The 25,370-nt window shown below is 39.4% G+C and overlaps 1 protein-coding gene across 3 annotated transcripts; it reads left to right on the top strand.

Annotated features, from left to right (window-relative positions):
• Positions 1–24,854, top strand: LOC103100741 (zinc finger and SCAN domain-containing protein 30-like). 3 transcript variants are annotated; one of them, XM_056805692.1, is made up of 5 exons: positions 1–233; positions 1,374–1,896; positions 5,249–5,396; positions 14,416–20,510; positions 22,207–24,854. In XM_056805692.1, exons 2-4 carry the CDS (start codon positions 1,465–1,467, stop codon positions 15,324–15,326), a joined length of 1,491 nt encoding a protein of 496 aa, XP_056661670.1. In that variant the 5' UTR covers positions 1–233; positions 1,374–1,464; the 3' UTR covers positions 15,327–20,510; positions 22,207–24,854. The 3 variants fall into 3 exon arrangements, with proteins under 3 accessions (XP_056661670.1, XP_056661668.1, XP_056661669.1); XM_056805690.1 differs by lacking the exon at positions 1–233 and adding an exon at positions 490–789; XM_056805691.1 differs by lacking the exon at positions 1–233 and adding an exon at positions 498–907.
• Positions 24,855–25,370: the final 516 nt, after the last annotated feature.

Genomic DNA, 25,370 nt, shown 5'->3' on the forward strand with positions numbered 1-25,370 from the left:
CAGACTTTACTCCCGTGCCCCGACAGAGCCCCGCGAGTTTGGCTGAGGCCAACGTCAGAGTCGCCAACCGTAGTTCCTCCTCCTCCTCCTCCCACCCCAGAGAGAGGCAGATCCCGAGCCCCCCCAGATGACGTCACCGGAGCGGGACCATCCCGATTTCCCCGCGCCAAACTCCATCCTGGGGTTTCTCTGCCTCATCTCCAGCCATCGCCATCTTCCCTGTGGGCAAGGAGGTAAGAGGCCGGAGGAGGAAGGTTTGGGAAACGAAAAGATTAGAGACCCTGGTCGTTGTAGTCCGAAGAGAGCCTGATTCCGTTAAACACTTAAGAGTCTTGGGAGTATGATTCAGTTTGAGTGAGAAAGGATTGTGCGCTTTTCTGGCTGTTGCGCGTAGCCATGGAAGCGCGTGCGGGTTGCGGTTAGACTGCGATTCCCAGAGGCCTCCGGGGCCTAGGGGCATCCAGTTTTCCGGACTACATTTCCCAGAGATCCAGGCGGCGACGGTCTCGAGAGACCTAAAGCCAGCTTCCTTTCTCTGCTGGACTCTGCCTTTAGCTCCGTCACCTATCGAAGCCAGTGGACAGCCTGGCCTCCTCCACAGTTCTATAGACTGTGCTTTTAGACTCAGCCCCAGGCTGTAGCGGGGCAGATAGGTCTCTTTTTTGAGTCACGTGCCCTTCAAACTGGTCTCTATAGCAACCGCTTGACAGTGGTCCGTCGGCCTCAATCACCCCGGAAAGGGCGGAAACTCGGCCCGGAGGTTCCGGGAAATGTAATCTGGAAGTGGAGGTGCAGACAGGATCGGGCGGATGGAGGAGGGGCGGGGTTGGGAAATAACTAACTCACTTCTGCCTCAGGCGAGGAAGCGGAGATCTAAGGAATTGTGGTGATGACTTCGGGCCCTATTGTCAGTTGAGAACTCTCTCGCTCGAGGCCTGTGATTTTGTTATTTGAGTTTCTTGGCCTTTGTGTGGCATTGGTGGGGGTGTGTAGAAAAGGGTAGTGGGGAGGTGCTAGGTTCTAGGGGGTGCGGTTGGGCGAGGAGATTTTTGCATTCCTGGGGGGCGGGGGAGTCTGTCCGGGCGGTTGCACATGCTCCGTGGCATTACTCAGAATCTGGAGTTCGACCTCAGTGATTTCTGGTGGTCGCTGGGGGGCGTATGTACTCAATATTCTTTTTTTTTTTTCTCAATAGAGAATCAATCCCAAATTGCCCTAGAATTACTTGGTTAACTTGTTAGTGTTTCTTTTCGTCTTGTCACTGTTTGTGTTCAACGAATTATCCTTTTGCGGGACCTTCATTAACTTACCTAAGTCCTCTTAATAGCATTATTAATTTAATAACGCGTTAACGTTGCTTTCTTATATCTTAGGGGCGTCCTTGAAGAGCAATCTAAAGGGAATATTTTTGAGGCGTACTCCCGTCTGTTTTTTTTTTTCCTTCTAAAATTTGAACAAGTACAAATGGCTGTGGAATCTAGAGAGGCTGTAGCCCTGGATGCCCAGAATCCTACCGGAAAAGAGAGACTTCAGGTAGTAAACATGGAGGAGGAAGAGGATTACTTATGGGGAGAAAAAGGTAGCCAGAAGAGGAACAGCCATTCCATTCAGGAGATCTTCCGCCTGCGTTTTAGGCAGTTTGGCTATTATGACACACCTGGACCCCGAGAGGCTCTGAACAAACTCTGGGAACTTTGTCATCAGTGGCTAAGACCAGAGATACATACAAAAGAGCAGATTCTAGAGCTGCTCGTGCTGGAACAGTTCCTGACCATTTTGCCAGAGGACCTGCAGACTTGGGTGAGAGATCAGCATCCAGAAAGTGGAGAGGAGGTGGTTACTGTGCTGGAAGATTTGGAGAGAGAACTTCTTGAACCAGGACAACAGGCGGGAAAGGCAAGTGTAATTTGTTGATGGAAAAGAGTGTCTTTTTGTTTTTTTCATTAGAGGGTGAGTTCCTTGAGAGCAGACACTTTTTTTTTTAACCTTTGTATTCCCAGCACATTCCTGGCTGGCATAGTAGGTATTAAATAAATTTTTGTTGATATAGGGAATAATTATGAGAAAAAATTAGTAAGGTCCAGTGTTTAGTGTGATTGACTAGGACTGTTAACCCATGTATTTGTCTCTTTATTCTCCTATTTCCAATTGCTGCTCTGCTCTTTAAAATATGAGATGTAGGGATTCTAATTGTAGGGGTTTGTAGGATTGGGTGCAAAGAACATATTTGTAGAATCATTCAACAAATATTTTTTGAGTGCTGATTATAGTTAAATCACTGCTAATCAATGTGAAGGCTACAAAAAAGTAAAAAAACAAATCCTTGCTACCTCTGACTTCATCTAAAAACTGAGAAAGTTGCACTAACTTCAATAAACATTTATGCCTATGCTTTGCAACCTCTTTAAGGACTGAGATTAGTTGCAGAGATAAGGCAATACTAAAAATTCCAATTAGAATATAATAAAGTTATAGGGGAGGTATAGAATGTTATGAGAGTTCAGAAAATGCTTGCTTCTGACTGATGGTGGTGGAATTGTACACAACAAAGAATGATTTTTTCCCCCCTTTTCTTTAGAGGAGTGAGCCCCTGAGCTGTGAATTGAAAGCAGGTGATTGGAAGAATTTCAAAAGATATGTATAGAGAAGTTAGTGAATTCCAAGTTTGGGTGACTGTGTAATTGGTAGATAGCTAGAGGAAGTGTTTAGAGCCAGGAAGTGGACTAATAATGTTAAGGAAGGGAGTAGAAACCTGTTGAAGTCTTTTTATGCAAGGGAATAATATGAATAGAGCTATTATTAAAAATTAATTGGATTGTGATTGGAGGGTACTGGAGGTATTTGAGTCTGGAAAATTGGTTTAGAGGCATAGAGGAGTGGTAGTAAAAGCCTGAATTAGTAGCTCTATAAAAAGAAAGAACAGAAGGATTGTGAAAAAGATTTCAGAGGTCACAGAATTTATGTCTCTTCCTTTCCTTGGCCATATCTGAACAATGCCAAGGTTTCCAGCTTGTCTGAGAGGGTCTGCATCTCATTAACAGAATTGGAAGTAGTTGGGGTTGAGCAGAAATTATTTTTTTCATTAGGGACTTATTGAGCTTGAGATATCTTAGGTCATCCATTTGAGATCTAGTAAGTAATTGCAATCTCTGAGAGACCTGAGAGACACATGCAAGTATATTAGTCTTTGGAGAACCAGCTCAAGTATTTATGGAATAACTGATTAGTTTGGATTGGAGGATTCTTATACGGTGTCAACATGGAATCTAGAAACCCCAAACTTGTGGCCTAGTGGGATCTGGTGAACCCCAGGTTTCAGGACTAGCTTGTAGGTCTGAGACACCAAAGTTTGTACTTGTTCCCTGTTTTTGTGGGAATCCATTCTGAAAACCATTCTGAAGGATATCCCAGGCTAGCAGTTTCACTCTGAGTGGCAGATTGAAACACAATCCACTGTAGGTGGGGGCTAAGCCCAAGCCAAGTGACTCTTTAGTGCAGTAGGCAGTGCTTCAGTCTTGAAAGCTGAAGAGTCCGAGTTCGATCCTCAGAAGGAGGGTGTGATATCTTGGGAGAAGCTTCTGGAGACAAGAAGAGTTACTTGGCTTGGGCTTAGCCCCCACCTACAGTGATTGTCATTTCACCCAAAGGTCCACCACTCAGTCTGAAACTGCTTTCCTGGGATTCCCTTCAGGGTGGATTTCCACGAAAACAGGGAACAAGATAAAACTTTGGGGTCTCCAACCTACAAGTTAGCCCTGAAACCTGGGGTTCACCAGATCCCACTAGGCCACAAGTTTGGGGTTTCTAGATTCCACGTTCACAAGGGCAATAGTTTGAGATGAGACTGGAAGGGAACAGGGTTTAACAAGACAGTCTTTAGGAGTATGGATATCAATATCAGTAATATCGGAGGAGCCAGTGAAAGATTTTTGAGCTAGAGACTGTTATGAGAATTAGTTTTAGTAGGGATATTCTGGTGATGAATTAATTTATTTTGTTAAAGAAGATTGGAGACAGGGAGACCATTTTAGGAAGCAACATCTATAAACAGTCAGTGTACTTTTATCAAGCATCTTTGTGTGAGGAATTATGCTAAGTGATGTAGCTAGAACTTTTTTTGAGTGAGTAGATATAAGGAGCTATGCAGAAAGTAAAAGGTCACTGAGTTTTATAACTTGGTTGGTGATGTAATTGCCAAATCTAACTGAAAGTGAATGAGATCTCTGAGGGAGAGTGTATGTAGGGAGAGGAGAGTAGAGGGAAACTAACTAAATCTTATGATATGGATCTTTGTAGGCAAGGGAAGAAAAGAACCATAGAAGGAAATAAAGGAGTGGTCAGAGAGGTAGAAGAACAATACATGTGGTTTTATGGAAATCAAGGAAGTAATGGGTTTTATAAAGGAGAAAGGGGTCATCATTGCTTGTGGTCAAAAGTCAAAGAGGATGAAGGCTGAAAGTAAGCATAGAGTGAGAGGGGGACTTGGTAGAATGCCAAGTGTTGTGGATTTGGATTGAGAGGTCCTTTCTCTTCCTTTTATGAGAGCAAATATCTTAACCTCAATGGGCCTCTGTTTTTTCATTCTGTGAAGTGAAAGGGTTGGACTATACTTTTAAGGTTCCTTTTAGCTCTCAGCCTATTATTTTTTTTTTTGTTACAACCACAAAGTGGGTAATCATATTTTCCCAAGTTTTTTAGCCAGCTATACTCTATACTGTAAAGCTTCCATAACATTCTAGACTTAAGCTTTGTGCTCAAGAACAATTGTTTTGTGATAACATGGTTTCTTTTGACTTCTGAAAGTTAAAGTAAAATTATGGATGTGTTAGGTGATAGTTGAAAGTAAGCCTACAGTTTATTTTTAATTGATAAAAATGGATGAATACAATTAGGAATTTATCCACAATTGTTTGAACACTAAATCATTCATTATTCAAATAACCACATCATGATAACAACACAAATTTCTTAAGATTTCCTCTTTATCAGTAACAAAAATTTCCTATGTGATTAATTCTTTGATGTGCTAAACCAGCCATTTTCCTGGATGACAATAGACTATTATTAATAAAAAAGTGCATCTTATTGGTTGTTTTATGGCTTTTCTTGATCTTAATATAGCCTATTTTAATCTGACACATGTATTTCTGATTTTTCTGCCCCTCTTTTGTATCTCTTGCTTCATTTCTATAATGATGTTTTAGCTTCCATGGTGATTCTCAAAGCCAAACATTTTCGTTATCTTCAGATTGTATCCAGTACTCCCAGAGAGGCAGGGGCTTGGGAGAAGATGGCACCTTTAGGAACAGCACAGGATGCACTAAATGTCCAGCTTCAGCCTATGAACATCCAGATCAAGTGTGGGTCTCCAGAGTCTCAATTCCTACAAGAAAGAGGTGAGGTGCAAGTTTATATAACAGAGGGAGGGGAAGAAGGGAGGGAAGAGGTGGGGATGGGATGGGGATTGTTTTTATGTGTTAGAAGAGGATGTAGCTCCTCAGTTTCAATGATGAAGAGGTTTTGTGATATGCAGGATTTGGTATCAAAGGACATTGATTTAAATGCTGGTTCTGCCAGTTCCAGATTTGGGTGGGTAAGTCATGTGACTTGTCAGGGCCTCAGTTTTCTCATTTGTTAACTGAGAAGGCTGGACTAGATGATCTTTCATGTGCCTTCCCATTTAAAATCTATGATTCTATGAAGGGATTTTTGGAGGAATCTTTTTATATGAGAAATAAGCAACCAGTAGACAAGGAAACACTGAAGATTAATAGTGGGGATAATAGAAGGGACAATCTGCTGGAGAAGAAGAGATGGGCTGAAATCACATGTTCATTTAGTGGGGTTTGCCTTAGCAAGGAGAAGGACTAGCCTCTTCATGAGAGACTGGGTTGAAGGAGGCAGTAGAGGAGGAAAGCATCTTTATGATATGAAGTGAGAAGATAAGAGGAAGTACTTATGCAAAGAATAATTTTAGCATTATTACCTAAACTATATTAATTATTGGTCACCATGGATATCCCAAATAACAAAAAAATTACCCAAGTTAGTCTGGAAATTTATGGTGATTTAATTAATATAGTGGAAAGAAATTTAAGAAGAAGGGAGAAGGAAAGGATGTAGGATTTCTCCTGCCTGGCATAAGCCAGGCGGGAAGATTAGAGGCTCTAGAAGGTTAGGTTTTGGAGAGTAAAAGAGGAAGGAATCAGCCTGAACTCCAAGAGGGCTCAGCCAAGATGCCTGAACCTGAATTAGCTCAAGGGCAAACTCACTGCCAAAACCCAGACAAACAGCTGCCACCACGCCAAGATGTCGGAATACTTAGCACGCTGCCAGCCAGAGACACCTCCCGGGGAAAAGAGGCCAAAGAGAGGAAGTGACGTGCCCTATATAGATGGTTTTATGTCACTTTCCTGTGTCTCATCTGTACCAATGTTAGCTTAGCTTGACTTAGGATAGCCCAAGGGTCTGTCTGCTATTTCTGCATATGTCTGTTGAAGGCCATTTTCTCAGATACTTAATCCTTGAGTATGGTGCAGACATTCCTGACCTTGTTAAACTAAGTAGGGTGGAGAAATGTAGAATTCCTAAGACTTGATTCTGTTAGACCAAGTATCTCCATTGTTACTAATCAGGAAATAGCTAAATCAGATCTTCTAAAGTCTCAGTAGGGTGGAGTAGTTTTAAAATTCACACTTAAGAGGAAATATGGCATGGTTTTCTCAGTGAAATATGAGGCAAGGCTCTCAGAGAGTGGTGGTGATGAGGTGGGGCCATAGGATAGTGAATTGATTAGGGGGAGGTATAAAAGAATTGTCTTGTTACAGTGAGGGCCTGGTTGAGATTATATAACAAATTTTTAATGAATCCAGTCAATGCAATTTCATTTTTCTCCACTATTATTCAGGAACACATGAGTAAGAGTGAAGGCAGAGGATGATGCTGTTATTCTGCTGAGTCAGTTATGTCTGACTCTTTTGTGACTCCATTTGGGGTTGTCTTGGCAGATTTGTTTGCCATTTCCTTCTCCAGCTCATTTTACAGATGAGGAAACGGAGGCAAACAGGGTTAAATGACTTGCCCGAGGTCACACAGCTAGTAAGTATGTGAGGCCAGATTTGGACACATAAAAAGATGAGTCTTCTTGATTATAAGCCCAGTACTCTATCCACTGAGTCACCAAGCTGCAATTCAAATTCAAAAGCAATTCAAAGCTGTGATTTGGTACAGCTAGATAGTGATAGGACAATGGGGCAAAGGGATTTAAAAGAAGATAGAATAGAGCAGACCTGGTATTTGTCAAGATAGGGAAGGAAAGAGAGTGCAGGAGTGACATTCTGGGCATTTCTATTCCTTCCTACATTGTAGTGAACTATTGGGTCTCTCTTTTGGTGTGGTAATAAGCAATCTTCTTTCTTTCCCTTCTCTGCTTTAAAGCCCTTTTGGACACACACACACACACACACACACACACACACACACACACACACATTCTTATGTATGTATGTTTATATGTACACGTGTGTATGCATGTGTATATATGTTTGTATATATTCTTTTTTCCTCCCTTTTTAAAAAATTTCCCAATTACATAGAAAAGCAATTATTTAATTTTGTTTTTTAAAATTTTGATTTCCAAATTCTTTCTCTCTTTCCCTTTCCCTGAGAAGACAAGCAATTTGATATAGGTTATACATGTACAATCATACAAAATATATATCCATATTAGTCATGTGAAAGAAAACAGACCAAAAAAATCAAATGAAAAAGAAAGTTTTAAAAAGTATGCTTTGATCTGCATTGAGATTCCATCTGGAGATGGATAGTATTTTTTTATCATAAGTTCTTCAAAATTGTCTTGGATTGTTGTTTTGCTGAGAATAGCTACATCATTCATAGTTGATCATTATATAATATTGCTGTTGCTGTGTATGATCTCCTCATTTTGCTTTGTATTGGTTCATGTAGATATTTCCAGATTTTCCTGAAATCTTCCTGCTCATCATTTCGCTTTCTTCCTTTCTCTCATTAAAAAGAAACAAATTAAAAAAAAACAAACAAACAACTTACCTTCCAACTTAGAACCAATATTGTGTATTGACTTAGAATCAATAGTTCTAAGGCTGAAGAGTGGTAAGGGATGGACAATGGGGGTTAAGTGTCTTGCTGAGGGTCACACAGCTAGGTAGTATCTGAGGCCAGGTTTGAACTCATGACACCCTGTCTCCAGGTCTAGTTCTCAATCCATTGAGCCACCCAGCTGCCCCTATCATCATAATCACATACTACAACTTGTTCAGCCATTCCCCAGTTAATGGACATCCCCATAATTTCCAATTCTTTGCCACTGCAAAAAAAAAGCTATAAATATCTTTGTGCATACAAGACCTTTTCTTTCTTTTTTTAATCTCTAAGATATAGACCTGGTAGTGGTATTACGTGGTCAAAAGGTATGCAGAGTTTTATAGCCTTTTGGACATAGTTCCAAGTTGCTTTCCATAATGATTGGATCAGTTCACAACTCTACCTACCAACAATGCATTAGTGTCCCATTTTCTAACATCTGCAATGTTTGTCATTTTCCTTTTCTGTCATATTAGCCAGTCTTATATGTATGAGTTGGCACCTCATAGTTGTTTAATTTGCATTTCTCTAATCAGTAGTGATTTAGAACATTTTTCATGTGTTTATAGATAGTTTTGATTTCTTCATCTGAAAATTGCCTATTCATATCCTTTGTTTATAAATTGGGGAATGACTTGTATTCTTATAAATTTGACTCAATTCTATGTATTGAGAAATGAGACCTTTATCAGAGAAATTTGTTGTAAAATTTCCCCTTCCCCAAGTCTTCTGCTTCTAATTTTGGCTGCATTGATTTTGTCTGCGCAACAACTTTATAATTTAGTGTCATCAGAGTTATCCATTTTTTATAATGCTCTCTGTCTCTATCATAATTTCTTCCTTTATCCATAGATCTGACAGATAAGCTATTCCATGCTCTCTTAGTTTGCTTATGGTATCATCTTGTCTGTATCATGTAATCTCAGTATCCACCTCTGTTTTATGGGTAAGTTTATCCCATTCAAACTCAAAATTTTGCTTACTGTTTCCTCCATCCTACTTTTTATCCTGCTTAATCCTTTTCTTCTTTTACCTATCCCTCTGACCACTGCCTCCCTTGAATCTGCCTTCCTATCAGCTCCCCTCTCTTTCCCCTCATCTCCCTCCCTTCCTACTTGCTTTTAGGATTATATAAGGACATATTAGGATTATAAGATTTCTATACCCAATTGAGTGCATATATTATACCCTCTTGAGTCAATTTCAATGAGAGTAAGGTTCAAGTATTACTTAACATTTCCCATCTTCTCCACTGTAAAAGCTCTTTTAGAATCTCTTTTATGTGAGATAATTTAACCCATTCTGCCTCTACCTTTCCCATTCTCCCTGTGTATACCTCTTTCTCACCCCTTAATTTTATTTTTTTGATGTCATTTCATCATATTCAACCTATGTCCTCTGTGTGTATCATTCCTTCTAACTGCCATAATCATTATGAAATCTCAGGAGTTAAAAGTATCACCTTCTTTTGTATGAATATAAGCAATTTAACCTTTTTCAATCCCTTATGATTTCTCTTTCCTGTTTGTCTTTTTATACTTCTCTTTAGTCTTGTATTTGAGAGTAAAATTTCATATTCAACTGGTGTTTTCATCAAGAATGCTTGAAAGTCCTCTCTACTCAGTGTTGGTGGAAAGGTGATTCTTTGTCGTAAGCCTCTCTTCTTAGCCCTTAGAATATTATATTCCAAGACCTCTGATCATTTAATTTGAAGCTGCTAAATCTTGTGTTATCCTGACTTTGGCTCCATGATATTTGAATTGTTTTTTTTTTGGCTGTTTGTAAAGTTTTTTCTTCACCTGGGAGCTCTGGACTTTGACTATAATATTCCTGAGAGTTTTTATTTTGGGATCTCTTCCAGGAGGTGATTGGTGGATTCTTTCAATTTCTGTTTTGCCTTTGTGTTCTAAATTCAACAGTTTTCCTTGATAATTTCTTGAAATATGATGTAAAGGCCCCTTTTTTTTGATCCTGGCATTTAGGTAGACCAATAATTCTTAAATTAACTCTCTTGGATTTTTTGGGGGGGTATGTTGTCTTTCCCATGAGATAGTTCATGGTTTTTTTTTCTATTTTTCATTTTTTTAAATTTTGTTTGATTGTTTTTTGATTTCTAATATAGTAATTAGCTTCCACTGTCTAATTATAATTATAAGAATTATTTTCTTCAGTGAGCTTTTGTACCTTCTTTTCCATATGGCTAATTATATATATTTTTAGGAGTTCTTTTCTTCAATGAATTTTCATATCACTTTCCCCATATGGCCAATTATACTTTTTTCTTTTCTTTTCTTCTTTCTTTTTTTTTAATAAACCCTTACCTTCCATTTTAGAATCAATACTGTGTATTTGTTCTAAGGCAGAAGAGCAAGAAGGGCTAGGCAATGGAGGTTAAGTGTCTTGCCCAGGGTCACATAGCTAGGAAGTATCTGAGGCCAGATTTGAACCTAGGACCTCCTGTCTCTAGGCCTGGCTCTCAGTCCATTAAGCCACCCAGCTGCCCCCTCCAATTCTATTTTTTAAGGAGTTAACTTTAATGGATTTTTGTGCCCTTTTAACCCATTAGCCTATTTTGTTTTTAAGATGTTATTTTCTTCAGTTTTTTTTTTAAAGGGGCAACTAGGTTGTGTAAATAGAGTTCTGGACCTAGAGTCAGTGAAGCCTCATCTTCCTGAATTCAGATCTGACCTCAGACATCTACTAGCTATATGACCCTGGGCAAGTCACTTAAGCCTCTTTGCCTCAATTTCCTCATCTGTAAGAAAAACAGGAGAAGGAAATGGTTAAACCTCTTTAATAATTTTGCTAAGAAAGTCTCAAATGAGATTATAAAGAATCAGACACAGCTGAAAACAACTGAACAGTCACAACATTATTTTTTGTGCCTTCTTTTCTAAGCTGTTGACTCTTTTTTCATGAGTTTCTTGCTTTACTTTCTTTTCCAATTTTTCCTCTTAACACTCTTACTTGGTTTTAAAAATCTTTTAGAACTCTTTTGGGGCTTGAGACCAATTTACATTTTTCTATGAGGCTTTGCATGCATTGATTTTGATATTGTCAAATATAATTACCATATTAACTTTCTATGGTCAGGTTATTTTTTGGTTGTTCAATTTTCCAGATGGTTTCTTGACTTTTAACTTCATGTTAAAGTTGGGCTTTGCTCCTAGGGTGGAAGGGGCACCATCCAAATTTCAGGTTTACCTGCTACAGTTTTCAGAGCTAGTTCTGGGGTCTGTAAGTTTTCCATTCTTCCAAGGCAGTGTGATTTAAGGAGAGGTGTGGTCATTGCTCTCCTCCACTGTGCTCTGATCTTTGATCACAAATACTTTTTTCTGCCCTGGAACTATGTCCAGTGTCCTTGTTCTTTCTAGTGTTCCTCTTTACCCTGAGACTGCAAGTTGGAACTTGGACAATGTAACAGATTTCTGCTCCTAGTACCAGAAAAAGGACTTTTGTAATTTTCTTTTCCCCAACTGTCTGACCTCCTTACTATTATGGGAAGGGAGCTCTGGAAGCTCCCCAATCTTCTTAGTTGCCTTGGGTTGGAAAATTATTTTACCCTGTCCTTTCGTGGATTCTGTTGCTTCTGAATTCATTTTGAGGTATCATTTATAAAGTTGTTTGGAGGGGAATTTCAGAGAACTCAGGTGAGTCCCTGCCCTTATTCTGTTGCCATCTTGGTTTCAGGCTCTCTCCCCTTCCCCTGGTATATATAATCTTAGTAGTCCTTATTAGGTATTATCTTTTTTCTGCTCATCTAGTAACAGCTACTGAATCTTAAAAGCGTAACATAAACCTCAAAACTGAAAGGTTTTTTGGATGTGTTCTTAAGGTATAGATAGAACAGAGATACTTCTCTACTTTCCCTTAGTATTGGTGTCCCCTTTCACCTAACCCTACTGGCAAACACTATGGTTAGAAACTTGGTAAGGACCGAGGAGACCAATACAAGCGAAAAGAAAGACAACGCCTGTCCTCAATGTTTCTTATATCTTAGTTGGAAAAAACAATACACCAAAGGAGTAGGGAAGGGGAAAATACCTGCAGAGGGAGAAAACTGTCAAAATTTGGAAAGTCAGAAGCAGAATTGGAAGGGGAATGAAGATTAGTTGGCCTGGGCCCTTCCCTAAAATGGAGGCCCTGAGAGAAACTCAGCAGTGGGAAAAAAGAGCCCTAGCATGGTGGAAAAAATATTCCATGGTATGAAGACTGCAGAGATATATGGATGTTTCAAGGTCAGAGACCCTAGACTCTGAAGGAAGATATGAGGGGAAATGGTAGCAAAGTGTAAGAAGTTAGAATATGGAAAAAGATGATTCAACTCACTTTTTGTTCTATTACTCTTGCTACCTATCTGTTCAGTCTCTTGCCTTATACTTTTTTCTCATCTTTCTCATCCTTATGGAAGGATCATTTTACCCAAACTCCAGTTTTCCCTCCTACTTGTTTATCATGTTTTATTCCTGCTTGGCTCTTCATTTTTTTTTCTTCTTATAAAATGTCTTATTGATAGGTAGCTCAGTAGATTGAAATTCAGGCCTAGAGGTGGGAGGTCCTGGGTTCAAATGTGGCATTAGACACACCTAGTTGTGTGACCCCTGAGCAAGTCACCTAACCCCATTGCCTGCCCCTTACCACTCTTCTGCCTTGGAACCAATTCACAGTATCAATTTTAAGAAGGTAAGGATTAAAAAAAAGTTTTGTTGATGTTCTTTTTTTAACATTACAAATTCCCAATTTGTTTACTCTCAATTTCCATAGAAGCTTCCCTTTTAACTCAATGAGTACAGTTGAGCATAACAAATCAATCCATTGGCCTGAACATGAATGCTTAATTTCATTCCTGTAGTTTACCATCTTTCTGCTAAGAGGTGCCATGCCAAGTATTCCTCTGAAAGTTGTCACTCCATTGCCCAGAGTTCTGAAATTCTAGAATATTGTTGTCTTTTACATTATAGTCATTGTGCAAAATTATTCTCCAGGTTTTGCTTTGTTCTTTGTGAACTAATGTTAATATAAATCTATTCAAGTTTCTCTGAATGTGTCATATTAATTTCTTAATGGTGTAATATTCTTTTATTTTCTTGTACTACAATTTATTCAGGCACTCTCCAATTGATGGGCACCTACTTTATTATTTTTTTATCTTTGTTATTATAAAAAGTACCATATGCTTTTTTATATGTGAGACCTTTTGCTCTCTTTGGCTGTTTACTTTCTCGTTCTTTTTTTTTTGTCTTAAATTGTCTTCTCAGGCAGATACCCTTTTTGCCTCAAGGATCAAATATAAAATCCTCTATTTGAGGTCAAAAGTCATTCATAACCCAGCCTTTCCTATTTTTCTAGTTGTCTTTTGCCTTATCAAAACTCTCATAGACTCTGATCCATTGACACTGGCCTCCTTATTGTTCTTTAAAATGTCACTCCATCTCCCAATGAGCATTTTTATTTCCTGACCAGTGATCACAAGCTTATTTTGGACTCCTGGTTCCCCTAGTTTCCTTTAAGTACTAACTAGAATTTTACTTTCTACAGAAGGACTTTCCCAATTCCTTTTAGTTCTACTCTTTTTGCTCTCCTAATTATTTTGTATTTATCCTACATATGGTTTTCTAGGTACAGAATTGTTTGTATGTTATCTTCCCTGTTAGATTGTAAGCTTCTTGAAGGTCAGAACTACCTTTTGACTTTCTTTGTATCCTCAATGTTTAGCATATTGTCTGGTGCATAGTGGATCCCTAAAATATATTTATTGACTAACTGGCTTGACCCCTTTGTGTTCACTCTTGCTTTCTGTTACCATTTCTTCTAGATTGGTTTGCTGTTTGTGAAAGCTTACTGAAACAAATATAAACTTTATACATATCTTGCATAGCACATAATTTAATTTTTATTGTTTCTAAGAGGCAATGTGGTCTCATTGAAATGTTAATGGATTTAGAATTTGAATTTTAATCATAGCTCCACAACCTACTAACTGTGTGATTGTGGCCACTTAATTTCTCTGGACCTCAATTTTCCCATCTGTAAAAGAGGATTGGAATAGATAACTTTTAAGGATCCAGTCCTATTTAAATCTATGATCATCTCGCCTCTTTTATCCTTAAGTTTTCGAATATATAAACATGAGACTAATTATACTTTCTGCTTATTCAGAGAATTGTAATAACTGCAGCAGGTAAAGTATGTTAAAGGCTAGGGAGATGTGAACTCTTGTCAATATTTCCTTTAAGAAGGCTCCTTTCTCCCAGCACATATGACATCTATGTTTTCTCTTGATTATTTCAGATTTTGAGACTAGTACCAAGTGGTCCCTTCCAAAGCAGGAACATTCTGAAGATGTAGAGTCACAGGAAGGGATATCTGGAAGATTCCCAATGGGTGTTTCTCAGAGAACCAAGATTGAAGAAGTCTATGAATGTGAAGGCTCTTTAGATGAGCAACAAGAAAACAACATGGAGAAAGTTGATGGATCCCTTTCTCAGGAGGGCATTATGCTAGTGACCATCCCTTCTGAAAAAACTTCCTTAGGAGAAAATGGTGATGAATATGAGAGTCTGAGTAGTTGCCATTTGAGCTCAGACCTGGTTACACAACATAGAATAGATAAACCCTATATGTCTAATACAAATGACCAAAACTCTAGACAGAATTCATCTTCTAGTGTACATCAAAGAGATCAGACTGTCAAGAAACCATTTGAATGTAATGAATGTGAGAAAACCTTTAAGCAGAACTCAGAACTTCGAAAACATCAGAAATGTCATATGGGAGTGAAACCCCACAAATGTACTCAGTGTGGGAAAGCATTTGGCCGTGGTTCTGATCTTAGGAAACATCAAAGAATTCATACAGGAGAGAAACCCTATTCATGTAGTGAATGTGGGAAAGCTTTTAGGGGGAGCTCAGACCTTATTCAGCATCAAAGAATTCATACTGGAGATAAACCCTATCATTGTAGGGAATGTGGGAAAGCCTTCAATCAGACCTCTTCCCTTATTCAGCATCAGAGAATTCATACTGGAGAGAAACCCTATGAGTGTAATGAATGTGGAAGAGCCTTCAATCAAAGTTCAGCTCTTACTCAACATCAGAGAATTCATACTGGCGAGAAGCCCTATTCATGTAAAGAATGTGGGAAACCTTTTAGGCATTGGTCTGGCCTTATGACACATCGAAGAGTGCACACCAAACTTTGACCCTATGCATATTCTGAATATGAAAAATCTTCAGACAACTTTGTAACTTTTATTAAGTCTCAGAAAACACATACTGGGATCATAATCCCATATAGTGATTATGAGCTCTTCAAGGGCAGGACCTATGTTTGTCTTATTCGGTTTGGTCCTTGCCAGAGTGCCATGTGCCTATGAGAAATAAGGTTTATTTTGTGATAGGTTAATCTAAGTAATGAATGGGGAGGGGGAAACATTATTTACCTCCTTTTACTTCTTAGGAAACTCAAGGAATATGAAATAAATGGGAATGTAATATCTTGAGATGGAGTTTAGCTACTCCAAGAAACTGGATTGGACACAGCGATTTTGCTTTACCCTTTTTGCCAAGTCCAGGAGTCCCTATATTTGTTGTCAGTTGTCATTGAGATCAGGGTGACGTAGATATTGTTGGAAGACTCTCCCTCTGAGTATGATCATTCCCTCCCTCCTCCCTGGCCTCCAGTAGCATTTATCTCTGAGGAACAGAATTACATGAGGAGAGTGATTCCAGTATTTTTTTTTCCCATGGGAATAAATGATCATAGTCTTCATGTCTCTGAAGAGGTTTGATGGGGTGGGGGGGGGGCGGGCGGTATGGTTATTAGTATGTCAGGAAAGAAAGAAAATAGACACACTTGTGTAGTTTTTTGTTATATGGCATGTAAGGCACTTACCATAATTTTTGTAAATAATTATCTTGTAAAAGGGAAGGGTATGTGGATTTTGCTATTTCACAGGTAAAATTAATCTCCCAAGAAAAAGGGAGGCTGTACTTCAGGGGATTAGATGAGGTTTGGGAGCTCAGAGCCCCATCCTCAGGATGTACAGTATAGGCAAGTAAGTCCTCTGAGATGAATTGGGGACAGCTTTTCAAGAAGCTGTCCAAACCAAAAGCCATTGGACCTGAGAATTATAAAGTGACAATGATAGGGTTTCACAAAGATTGTAACTCCTATCCCAAAGATGGGAGTGGGCCTTGAGCCAGGTAGAAAGGATGTTCAACATATTGATCCCTCCTGTCCCCACACCTTCCCCTAGTCAGAAGTTACCTTGAAGTATGACTAAACTCAGGCCTTATGGTCCCTGTCCTGAAGAGTATACCCTTCTGTTTTCCTGGCCCAGTGGGACATCTCACTTCTTTACTACTTTCTTTAGGCAAGGGTGGTTGAAATACTTCCTGTTTCCTCTCAGGTCAGTGCTAAAAAGCCAGGATTTGGTATTGGAGTCACTGGCTCAATTCCTGGACTAGGAATTTTGCCTATAGACATTCTGGACCCTTCTGATCCCTGAGAAGAACAGAGAAGATGCTGTCTTGCTTCTCTGCCCCTGGAAGTCTCATTTTTCCATGTTGCTGTGGGTTTGGCTTGAACGATTTCATTTTTCATCTTATTTGTGTCTTCGTAGACTTTTCTAATCAGAGCCCTGAAAGATATTGCTACTGAGGAAAGGAGTGTGGGTATGCTGTGTGCATATATGTGTGTTTTTTTGCTGGCCACTCAGTATTTTTGTTCCTCTTTCCATTGCCTATCATAAAAACTTACCCTTATTCCTACATGGGTAGAATAGAAAGCCTTTTCTTGAGACCTTATTTTTGAAAACATGAATTGTCTCAACGTCAGAATCTTTTGCCATTGTTCAATCAGTCTGCAGTAGGCAAAGTAAGAAGGATGTGGCCCTGGGAATTGGAAGGTGGGTGCTTTGGTAACCACACCAGTGGGCTTACCTTGGATATACTACCTAGCTCAGTGATGTAGCACTATCATGTTCACAGTGGCAACTAATTCTGTTCTTGGGTTTGGGGAGTGGACATGGGGAAAGCACCCTTCCACTGACTGGGGAAATAGCGTCATAATCACTTTGTGATGGAATGGTCAGCAGTTTCTAGATTTATAAATATATCTTTTTAGACCAATTGGACCACATTATTAGTACTTGTCCACAATGTGAAAATAATAAGCATAGGACCAAAGGAAAAAAAAACTAAGTAAGAGTTATGGCCCAATCCATAGTTGTTTTGGAATTAGAAGGAAGCATCATAGAAGGTTTTGCTGGGGAGAGGAGTTGGTGGCATTTGGAGTCTATCGGGAGGCCTGAGGTCTGGGGATTAGGATGGGAGGTAGACTGTCCTTGGCTTTTAGATACTAGGTCAACCAAGTCTCCTAAGGCATTTGATTTTCTGTGAAGATAAGAGATGAGACATTAAGAGATTGAGAGCTATTAAGGAATTCATAAGTCAGATTCACTGAGCCTAAGATTTTGGTACCTCAGTAATTTATCCCACTCATACTTGAATGAGAATCCTCAACAGAGTAGCCATGACATGCCTTTTGAGAACCTCTAGTGAGAGAGACCCCATTACCTTCACCCCCCCCCCCCCTTTTTTTTGTATGGCTCTAATGTTAGGAAGTTTTTACTGACATAAAATATAAATCTGTCTGCAGATTCTGCCTCTTGCTCATCATTCTGCCCCTGGGGCCAAACTGATTAAATCTAATCCTTCCACATGAAAGGCCTTTCAGGTACTTGAAGACAGTTATTATGTTTCTTCAACTGCTGACAGGGGTGTTTTCTCCAGTCTTCAGTCTTGGGTGCCCTCTTGTGGACGTGCCACATCTTGTCTATGTCTTCACAACCCAATGAGTCTCTGTCTCAGCAGAGGAAGTGAGCTTAGGTTGGCAAGACTTCATTCTGTATAAGGCTATGCTGGTGCCTAGAATTGAACATAATACTCCAGATGTGGTCCAACTAGAGCTGAGTGCAACAGAGCCTTTACTCTCTTGACTGCTGCTGGTGTCATAAGTGAAGCTTAGTAGAGCATTGGCTTTTTGACTGCTGTCACAGTGCTGACTCTTATGAACTTGTGGTCCATTGGAACCTACAGATTTTTGTGTGTGTAAATTATTTCCTCTCCTCCCTTCATCTCATTTGATTCAAGTCATTGTTATCTTGTCAGAGGTCTTTTTGTAAACTAACTGATCACCCAACAGGCCAGCTGTTCCTCTGCCATCTACAACTTTGACAAACATGCCCTCTATGTCTTGTTGATGAAATATTGACAATAGTGTTGAACAGTTTAAGGCCAAGGATAGATGGTGGAGACAGTCCACTGGAGAGCCTCTTTCGAGTTGATGCTTCATTAGTGACTACTCTTTGGGCTGGTCAGATCCCCGTTGTCCATAGCTCTCTGTCTTGTCTCCAAAGATAATGTGAGAACCACTGTTACATGCTTTGTTCAAATCTAGCAGTTCCATTTTAACTGCATCCACCTCATTCCCTTGATCTACCAGTCTTGCCTTCAATAGAGGTAATGTATTTAGACTGGCAAGTTTCTATTCTTATTAAAACAAACAAACAAACAAAACCCTTACCTTCTGTCCTAGAATCGATACTAAGTATCAATTTTATGGCAGTAGCACAGTAGGGGCTAAGTGATTTTCCCAGGATCACACAGCTAGGAAAAGTCCAAGACCTGATTTGAATCCATATCCTCCCTGGTTCAGGCCTGGCACTCTATCTGCTGTGCTCCCTAGCTGCCCCTTCATTCTTTATTCTTATTATCCTTATATCTTTTTAATAGTTTTTGAATATTATTAGGAAAAAAGTCAAGCTCTCTGTCCTGCTTTTGCAGACTCCAATTTCATTTTTCTTTTTGAAAATTAGGAATATTTGCTCCTATGACACTCAGAATTTTAATAGGTGGCAGCTCTGAAGGAGGATGAAGCTTAGGCAATTTATGAAACATTGTTATGGAAATTTAGGGTAAATTGTAGCAAAAGTGTTAAGGTTTGTATGGGTCAAAATGATTTTTGCTACAGTGAAGCTTGACAGGAGAGTGTGGGCAGGTCAGATGGATAGACTCAGTCAGAGTTATGGTCCCATGTGGGCTTCATTGCCCTCACCATTTTGAGTCACACAATGGTAGCATGGTGGGTGGTGACCTGGACAAAGAGTGGGTTTTGGGCTCTGGTCAAAAGTATAGCACCTAGGGGGCACCTACGTGGCTCAGTGGATTGAGAGCCAGGTCCAGAGATGGGAAATTCTGGGTTCAAATTTGGCTGCAGACACTTCCTAGCTATGTGACAATGGGCAAGTCACTTGACCTCCATTGCCTAGCCCAATGATGGTGAACCTTTTAGAGACTGAGTGCCTAAACTGCAACCTTCATGCCACATGTGAGACGCCCCTGCCCTACCCCAGATAGGGGAAGGAGGAAGTACTCCCATTGGTCTGTTGGGCAGAGGAGTGGGTGATGAGAGGTATGAGTGGAGAGGGGGAGGGGAGCAGTCCCTTCCTGCATGCATGCCATAGGTTTGCCAACTTGAGCCTAGCCCTTACTGTTCTGCCAATACACAGTATTGATTCTAGGATGGAAGGTAAGGATTTTAAAAAAATTAAAAAAAAAAGCATAGCACCTATAGGGGCTTGGGTTTTCAGATAAAGTGCTTGCTGTGGCAATTGTCACATTGCTGGTGAGGTGATAGGGACAGGAACATGGACCAGCAGCCAAAGTAGGGTTTCTAAAAATTAACCAGGAAGGGCCAACTCAGGATAAAGAAGGAATTCTGGCTGTTTTGCATCAGCAAGTTTGTGGGAGAGTTTCTGCAGCCAGTTCTAACTAGAACTGTGTGTGGTTAAGGTTTAACCTTACCCAGAATTGTGTAACAGTCAACATGCCTGGGAGAGTGGGGCCATAGAGTCTGTTGGCCATTCAGTTCTCTCCAAAAAAGTGAAGAAAAGTTGTATGAGCAAATCTCAGAATTATTGATGCAGTAGAGACTGCATATCACTAGATTCCACTGGATGTCAACAAGAACCAATCCCAGATTCAATTCACACTATCCATGGTTTTTTAATTATAACATGATTTTAATAAATAGGTAAAAAAAACCAAAACTTCGTTTATCCAGGAACACCAGTTTGAATTGCACAGTTTTCTACCTAAGATGGAAAAGAAGGACTGAGTTTGAATTATATAAAAAAATTAAGAGAAACTGGACTTCATTCCAAGACCAAGAAGTTCTCTTTTGCTAAATTTCATATACTGTGTAAGACTTTCCTCTAAAGACAGGCATTTGGAACCCTGACACCGGTTATAAGAATTTAAAGAGAAAGCCCTCTTTAAAGGACTTTGATATGCACATCAACCCAGAAACAGAACTTCAACAGGTAAATCCCCCACAAAAAACCTTTTCAGCTCTGAATGATATGTAAATTTATATGTTGGCTTTGACAGATGTATTATGATGTATAATTGTCTCAAAGTATGGGGGATTACTTGGGAGGGGACATCAAAATAAGCATTATCCTTATGAAAGATTTCCCAATTAGGGTTACCCCAGGGGAGCCTTCAAGTTACAACAGCTAGGGTTTGGTTAACAATTAGGTCAGAGCCCAGGTAGGGTGAAAACAAGATTCCAGCAAAGTTATTTTGATTATAACCTAAGGTCACATTGGTTTGGATAGACTAGGAAGATAGATAAATTGATAGATACTTAACAAAAGCTTTGAATAGCATCTGATTTTCCATTGGATTCCTCCTTTCAGTGACACCCATTCATGATTATTTTTTGGATCAGGCCATTCAACCAGTTCTGCAGTCCTCTGCATTAATCTCATATACACGGGTTACTTTTTGAACACTGCTGAAATATACATAAATTACCTGTTTAGCATTCACCTTATGTGCCCTCATGTACTAAAATATAGTTCCACAACAGTACATTAGTGTGCCCATCTTTCTACAACCCCTCCAACATTGACTCTTCCCATCTTTGATCATAATATATGCCACTTGGCTAAGTGTGATATGAAACCTCAGGATTATTTTGATTTGCATAGCTCTTACTTAAATGATTTGGAGCCTTCCATATAGTTCATAGTTTGCTATTCTTGTTTTGAGAATTATTTGTTTGAGAACTATTTATTCTTTGATCGCATTTTTCAGCAGTTCTCAAATTTTTTGGTGTCTGACCCTTTTACCCTCATAAAAATTGAGGACTTCCAAAGAGCTTTTTGTTTATATGAATCTTATGTATTGAGATATATATGTACATATATATAAAATTAAATATTTTAGTGTTACTATGGAAATAGTTTGGAATCCCTGAACAGATCTTAGGCCCCCTAGGAGTCTTTAAATCATACTTTGAGAGCCACATATTCATCTCTTGGAGAATAGCTTTTTTGATCTTCTATATTTCTGTTGGCTATCTCTGTATTGTGTGTATATAGACCCATAACTGAGAAATTCATTACAAAGATTTTTTCCATGTTGATTTTCCCTCATTAATCTTGCTTTTGAAGAAGTATTTTTTAAAAATTGATAGGGATATGAATCAAAAAGGTTTGGAAACCACTAGTCTAGACTGTTATAACCTAACTGGCCTCCCTTCCAATCTCTCTCCTTGTCAGTTTGTTCTTCTTACAGCTGTGAAAATAATCATTTTTAGGCAAAAATCTGATCATGTTTCTTCCCTTTTAAACAAAAGAAAACCAACTTTTGTGTCTCCTTCCCTCTCATTGATAGGGTAAAAGACCATCTTCTTGATCTTCTGAAGTCTTATTTTCATCTATATAATGGGAACTGGCCAGGGAGGGTTCACTCCTTTGAGTATATTCCATATGTATCTTGGTACTAATACCTTGCCTGCTTCTAGGTATGAATAATTGCTAGAAGGGCTCTCTGATTCAGTGGATTTCCAGGTAGCCTATGATTGTTGCCTTTTGGCTTTGGTATGGTGACTTTAACTGATTGCCAAGCCAGAATTGAGTATGTATATCCCCCCCCCCCCCCAGCCTGAGAATGCAAGACATTGCTGTGCTGTTCTTTTGTCTTTGTTTTTTTTTTCTTTCCTGATCTTAGGTGGAAGAGCATCTGATTTGGACCATGTTATAAGCTTGTGCATTTCCAAAGATTAGAAGAGCCACTCAAGGTCCAGTAACTGGCAGAAGAGCTGCAAGCAGTCAAGGCCGGTGAGGAAGCAGCCCTGACATGTAATACCCTAGTTGGCCTAGCCCAACAGTGAATTGACCTGGCAGCAAATAAGGGAATGACTTGCCTACTGGCTGTCACACCTAGAAGTGAACTTGATGGGGGGAATGATGTTAGTCACATCATAACATCTGAGTTTCCTTTCCCTATAGATCATGGTGCTAAAAGAGAAAGAGAGCACTCCTAGTTTCAGAATGTACCTATTTCTGCTGTTGCACTAAATATCTCATAATAAAAGCTATTCGTTGTTAACTAGTTAATTGATTTTAAGGAAATCTCAACTGATATTGAGGAGAGACCAGCTGGTTAGAAGATACTGGGTACAGTAATCCCTGACTAGATGACATTGGAGAAACATTAACTGGCATGCCAGGAATACAGAGATGATACGTTGGACAGTGGCTCCTGAGCCAGTATTAATAGAGAAACAACCACTGAGCATCCCAGGGTTACTCTGAGGCAAATTGTAACTTTACTCTGGAGACCTCGCTGCTAGTGGAGCTAGTAGAGAGCTTATGTTTGGTAAGCTGCCTTTCTAGCCTTATTTCATATCTAGCCAAACCAGACTACCTGAACTTCATAAACTCTTTTGTGCTTTTTATCAGCCCCTTTTATAGAAGACAGCCTGGGCTTCAGTGACATTTGTTCTGGAGTTAATAACCTGTGGCAGGGACCTTAGATTGTGGGAAGATGTGGCTTAGAGAAGCCCAGATCCCCATCGGTCCCACCAATTAAACCGTGACCTTAAATACCAGTGATGTGTTGGCCCCCCACTGAGAGAACACGCGATCGAGTTTCATGCTACAATGTGGCCACTTACATTTTGGCTGTTGTAGTCCTTCTGGTAACAATGGCCTGTGTCGTTCCCACTGAGAACTCATTTGATGTCCTTCAGCACAATTTCCCTCAGATCATATCTTCCTATTAGACTCTGAAATTCTGGCCTATGGTTTATATTTCACTTTTGTTTTTCATTTATAAGTTTATTGTAAATAAAAAAAACAAAACAATGCAGCACTCACATGCGGTAATAGTCCTTTATAGAAACAAGAACAATTCCGTTCAAAATATCTCACCAGGCTGATAATCACGAAGGATGGGGTGGGGTTGAAGTTGGGAACTCAGTTAAACTGAGTATAGACAACTTGTACAGTTAAACAGCATAGGCCAGGGAAAGGGGAGAGAGAAGAAAACAGATGGGAAACCTTGGTTTGTAACATTTTTTTAAAAAACCCTTTCCTTCCATCTTAGATTGATATTGATTTGAATACAGAAGAAGGGTAAGGGCTAGGCAGTTGTGGGGTTAAGTAACCTGCCTGTGGCCACATAGCTAGGGGTCCTTAACTCTTTTTTTTAAACCCCTTTCTTCCCTCTTAGAATCAATACTGTGTATTGGAGTGATGAGGGTTAGGCAATGGGGATTAAGTGACTTGCCCAGGATCACACAGTTGGAAAGGTCATATTTGAACCCAGGATCCCTCATCTCTAGGCCTGGCTCCACTAAGCCACCTGGTAGCTTTCAGTCCTTAACTTGTAAAAAATGTTACTTAAGTACTAGTGGCTCCTGAGATTCTTGTCTATAGTCATAATGAATAAAGCTGTAGCTAAATGGAAAGTCAAATTCTATTCATAAGGCATTAATGTTTGTACCATAATATTGATAATCTCTCAGAGAAAGGAAGAGAAACTACAGATAAACTTGGACCAGAAAAGGGATTGGTTCGTTCCAAAGTAGTCCTGGCTCTTCTTGAGATGGTGTTTTGTGTTTTTTATTTGCTGCATCTTTTGTTCTGTTTGAAAAGAAAATATTAAAAAATTAACTATGGAATTCATTATTGTTCCTCTTATTTATGTTATATGGCCTTTGTGGTTCATGGCAAAACTTGATAGGTTTAAGACTGGGAGCCCAGTGGGTTCACATGTGTGGTGGTAGTTCCAGCAGTCAAGAGTGCTCTAGAGGGCCACCATGTCTCAGGATTGCCTCTTTGTAGCTCTAATAGCGACAACAGTTTGGAGCACTGGTTAGTATTACTTTAGTCTGGTCCCAGCACCAGTTCTGCACCTGAGTTCAAAGGTACCAATGTGAGTCTTACTGGCATGATTAAACGTTTCTGAAGTATCTTGCCCAAATACATACCAATCTTAACCACCACGGCCATCTGAATTTTAACAAAGCAAGTTACACTGATGTGATCCAGGAGACAGAAACACACATTTACAGTGGCTAAGAAGATGACCAGAGCACTGGGCTTGGAGTTACAAAGACTTGAGTTTGAATCTCAACACGCATTCTTGTTAACTATGTGAGCCAGGGCAAGGCATTGTTTAACTTTTTTCTGGATCAATTTCTTTTTCTGCAAAATGAAAAAAAAATAGCATTTACCTTACAGAGGTTATTGTGAGGATCAAATGAGATAATACATACAAAGTGCTTTGTAAAACTTAAACTGATACATAAATGTTAGTAGCTATTATACATATGGATGTATAATGTATAAATAAACACATTTTTATAGTGACTTCATTATATGTGTGTATGTGGATGCCAATAAGAACCAATCCCAGCTTCATCTCACAAACCCATTGCTACTCATCAAGATACAGGAATAATATGATTTTTATAAGCCTAGTAGAAAAAACATCAAGGAACACCAATCTTTGCACATATTTATATTTCTGTATTTAACATAAAAGTCTTATTGGTATAATTTGCTCCCATGATTCTGGTAAAAAATAGTGGTGTGTTCATGGTATCAAACTTATGAGTTGTCAAAATAAGGTCTCATAAAGAAGTATTGCCCAATTTTTAAAGAATTGAGCTTCTTTAGGAAGGAATTTTCTTCTTCTTTGTGTCAGTGCCTACCTCTCAATAAATGCCTTTTTTTTTTTAAACTCTTATCTCTCTTAGTATCAGTTCTAAGGCAGAAGAGCAATAAGGCCCAGGCAATTGGGATTAAGTGACTTGCCCACGGTCACACAACTAGGAAGTGTTTGAGGCTACATTTGAACAGAGGTCCTTCTGACTCCAGGCCTGT

This window comes from Monodelphis domestica, chromosome 7 (assembly GCF_027887165.1).
Source record: "Monodelphis domestica isolate mMonDom1 chromosome 7, mMonDom1.pri, whole genome shotgun sequence".
Classification (NCBI taxonomy): domain Eukaryota; kingdom Metazoa; phylum Chordata; class Mammalia; order Didelphimorphia; family Didelphidae; genus Monodelphis; species Monodelphis domestica.

Coding starts and splice junctions, on each gene's coding strand:
- LOC103100741 (XM_056805692.1), top strand. CDS start 1,465: ATGGCTGTGGAATCTAGAGAGGCTGTAGCCCTGGATGCCCAGAATCCT. Junction 1,897..5,248: donor CAGGACAACAGGCGGGAAAG/GCAAGTGTAATT, acceptor CGTTATCTTCAG/ATTGTATCCAGTACTCCCAG. Junction 5,397..14,415: donor TCAATTCCTACAAGAAAGAG/GTGAGGTGCAAG, acceptor TGATTATTTCAG/ATTTTGAGACTAGTACCAAG.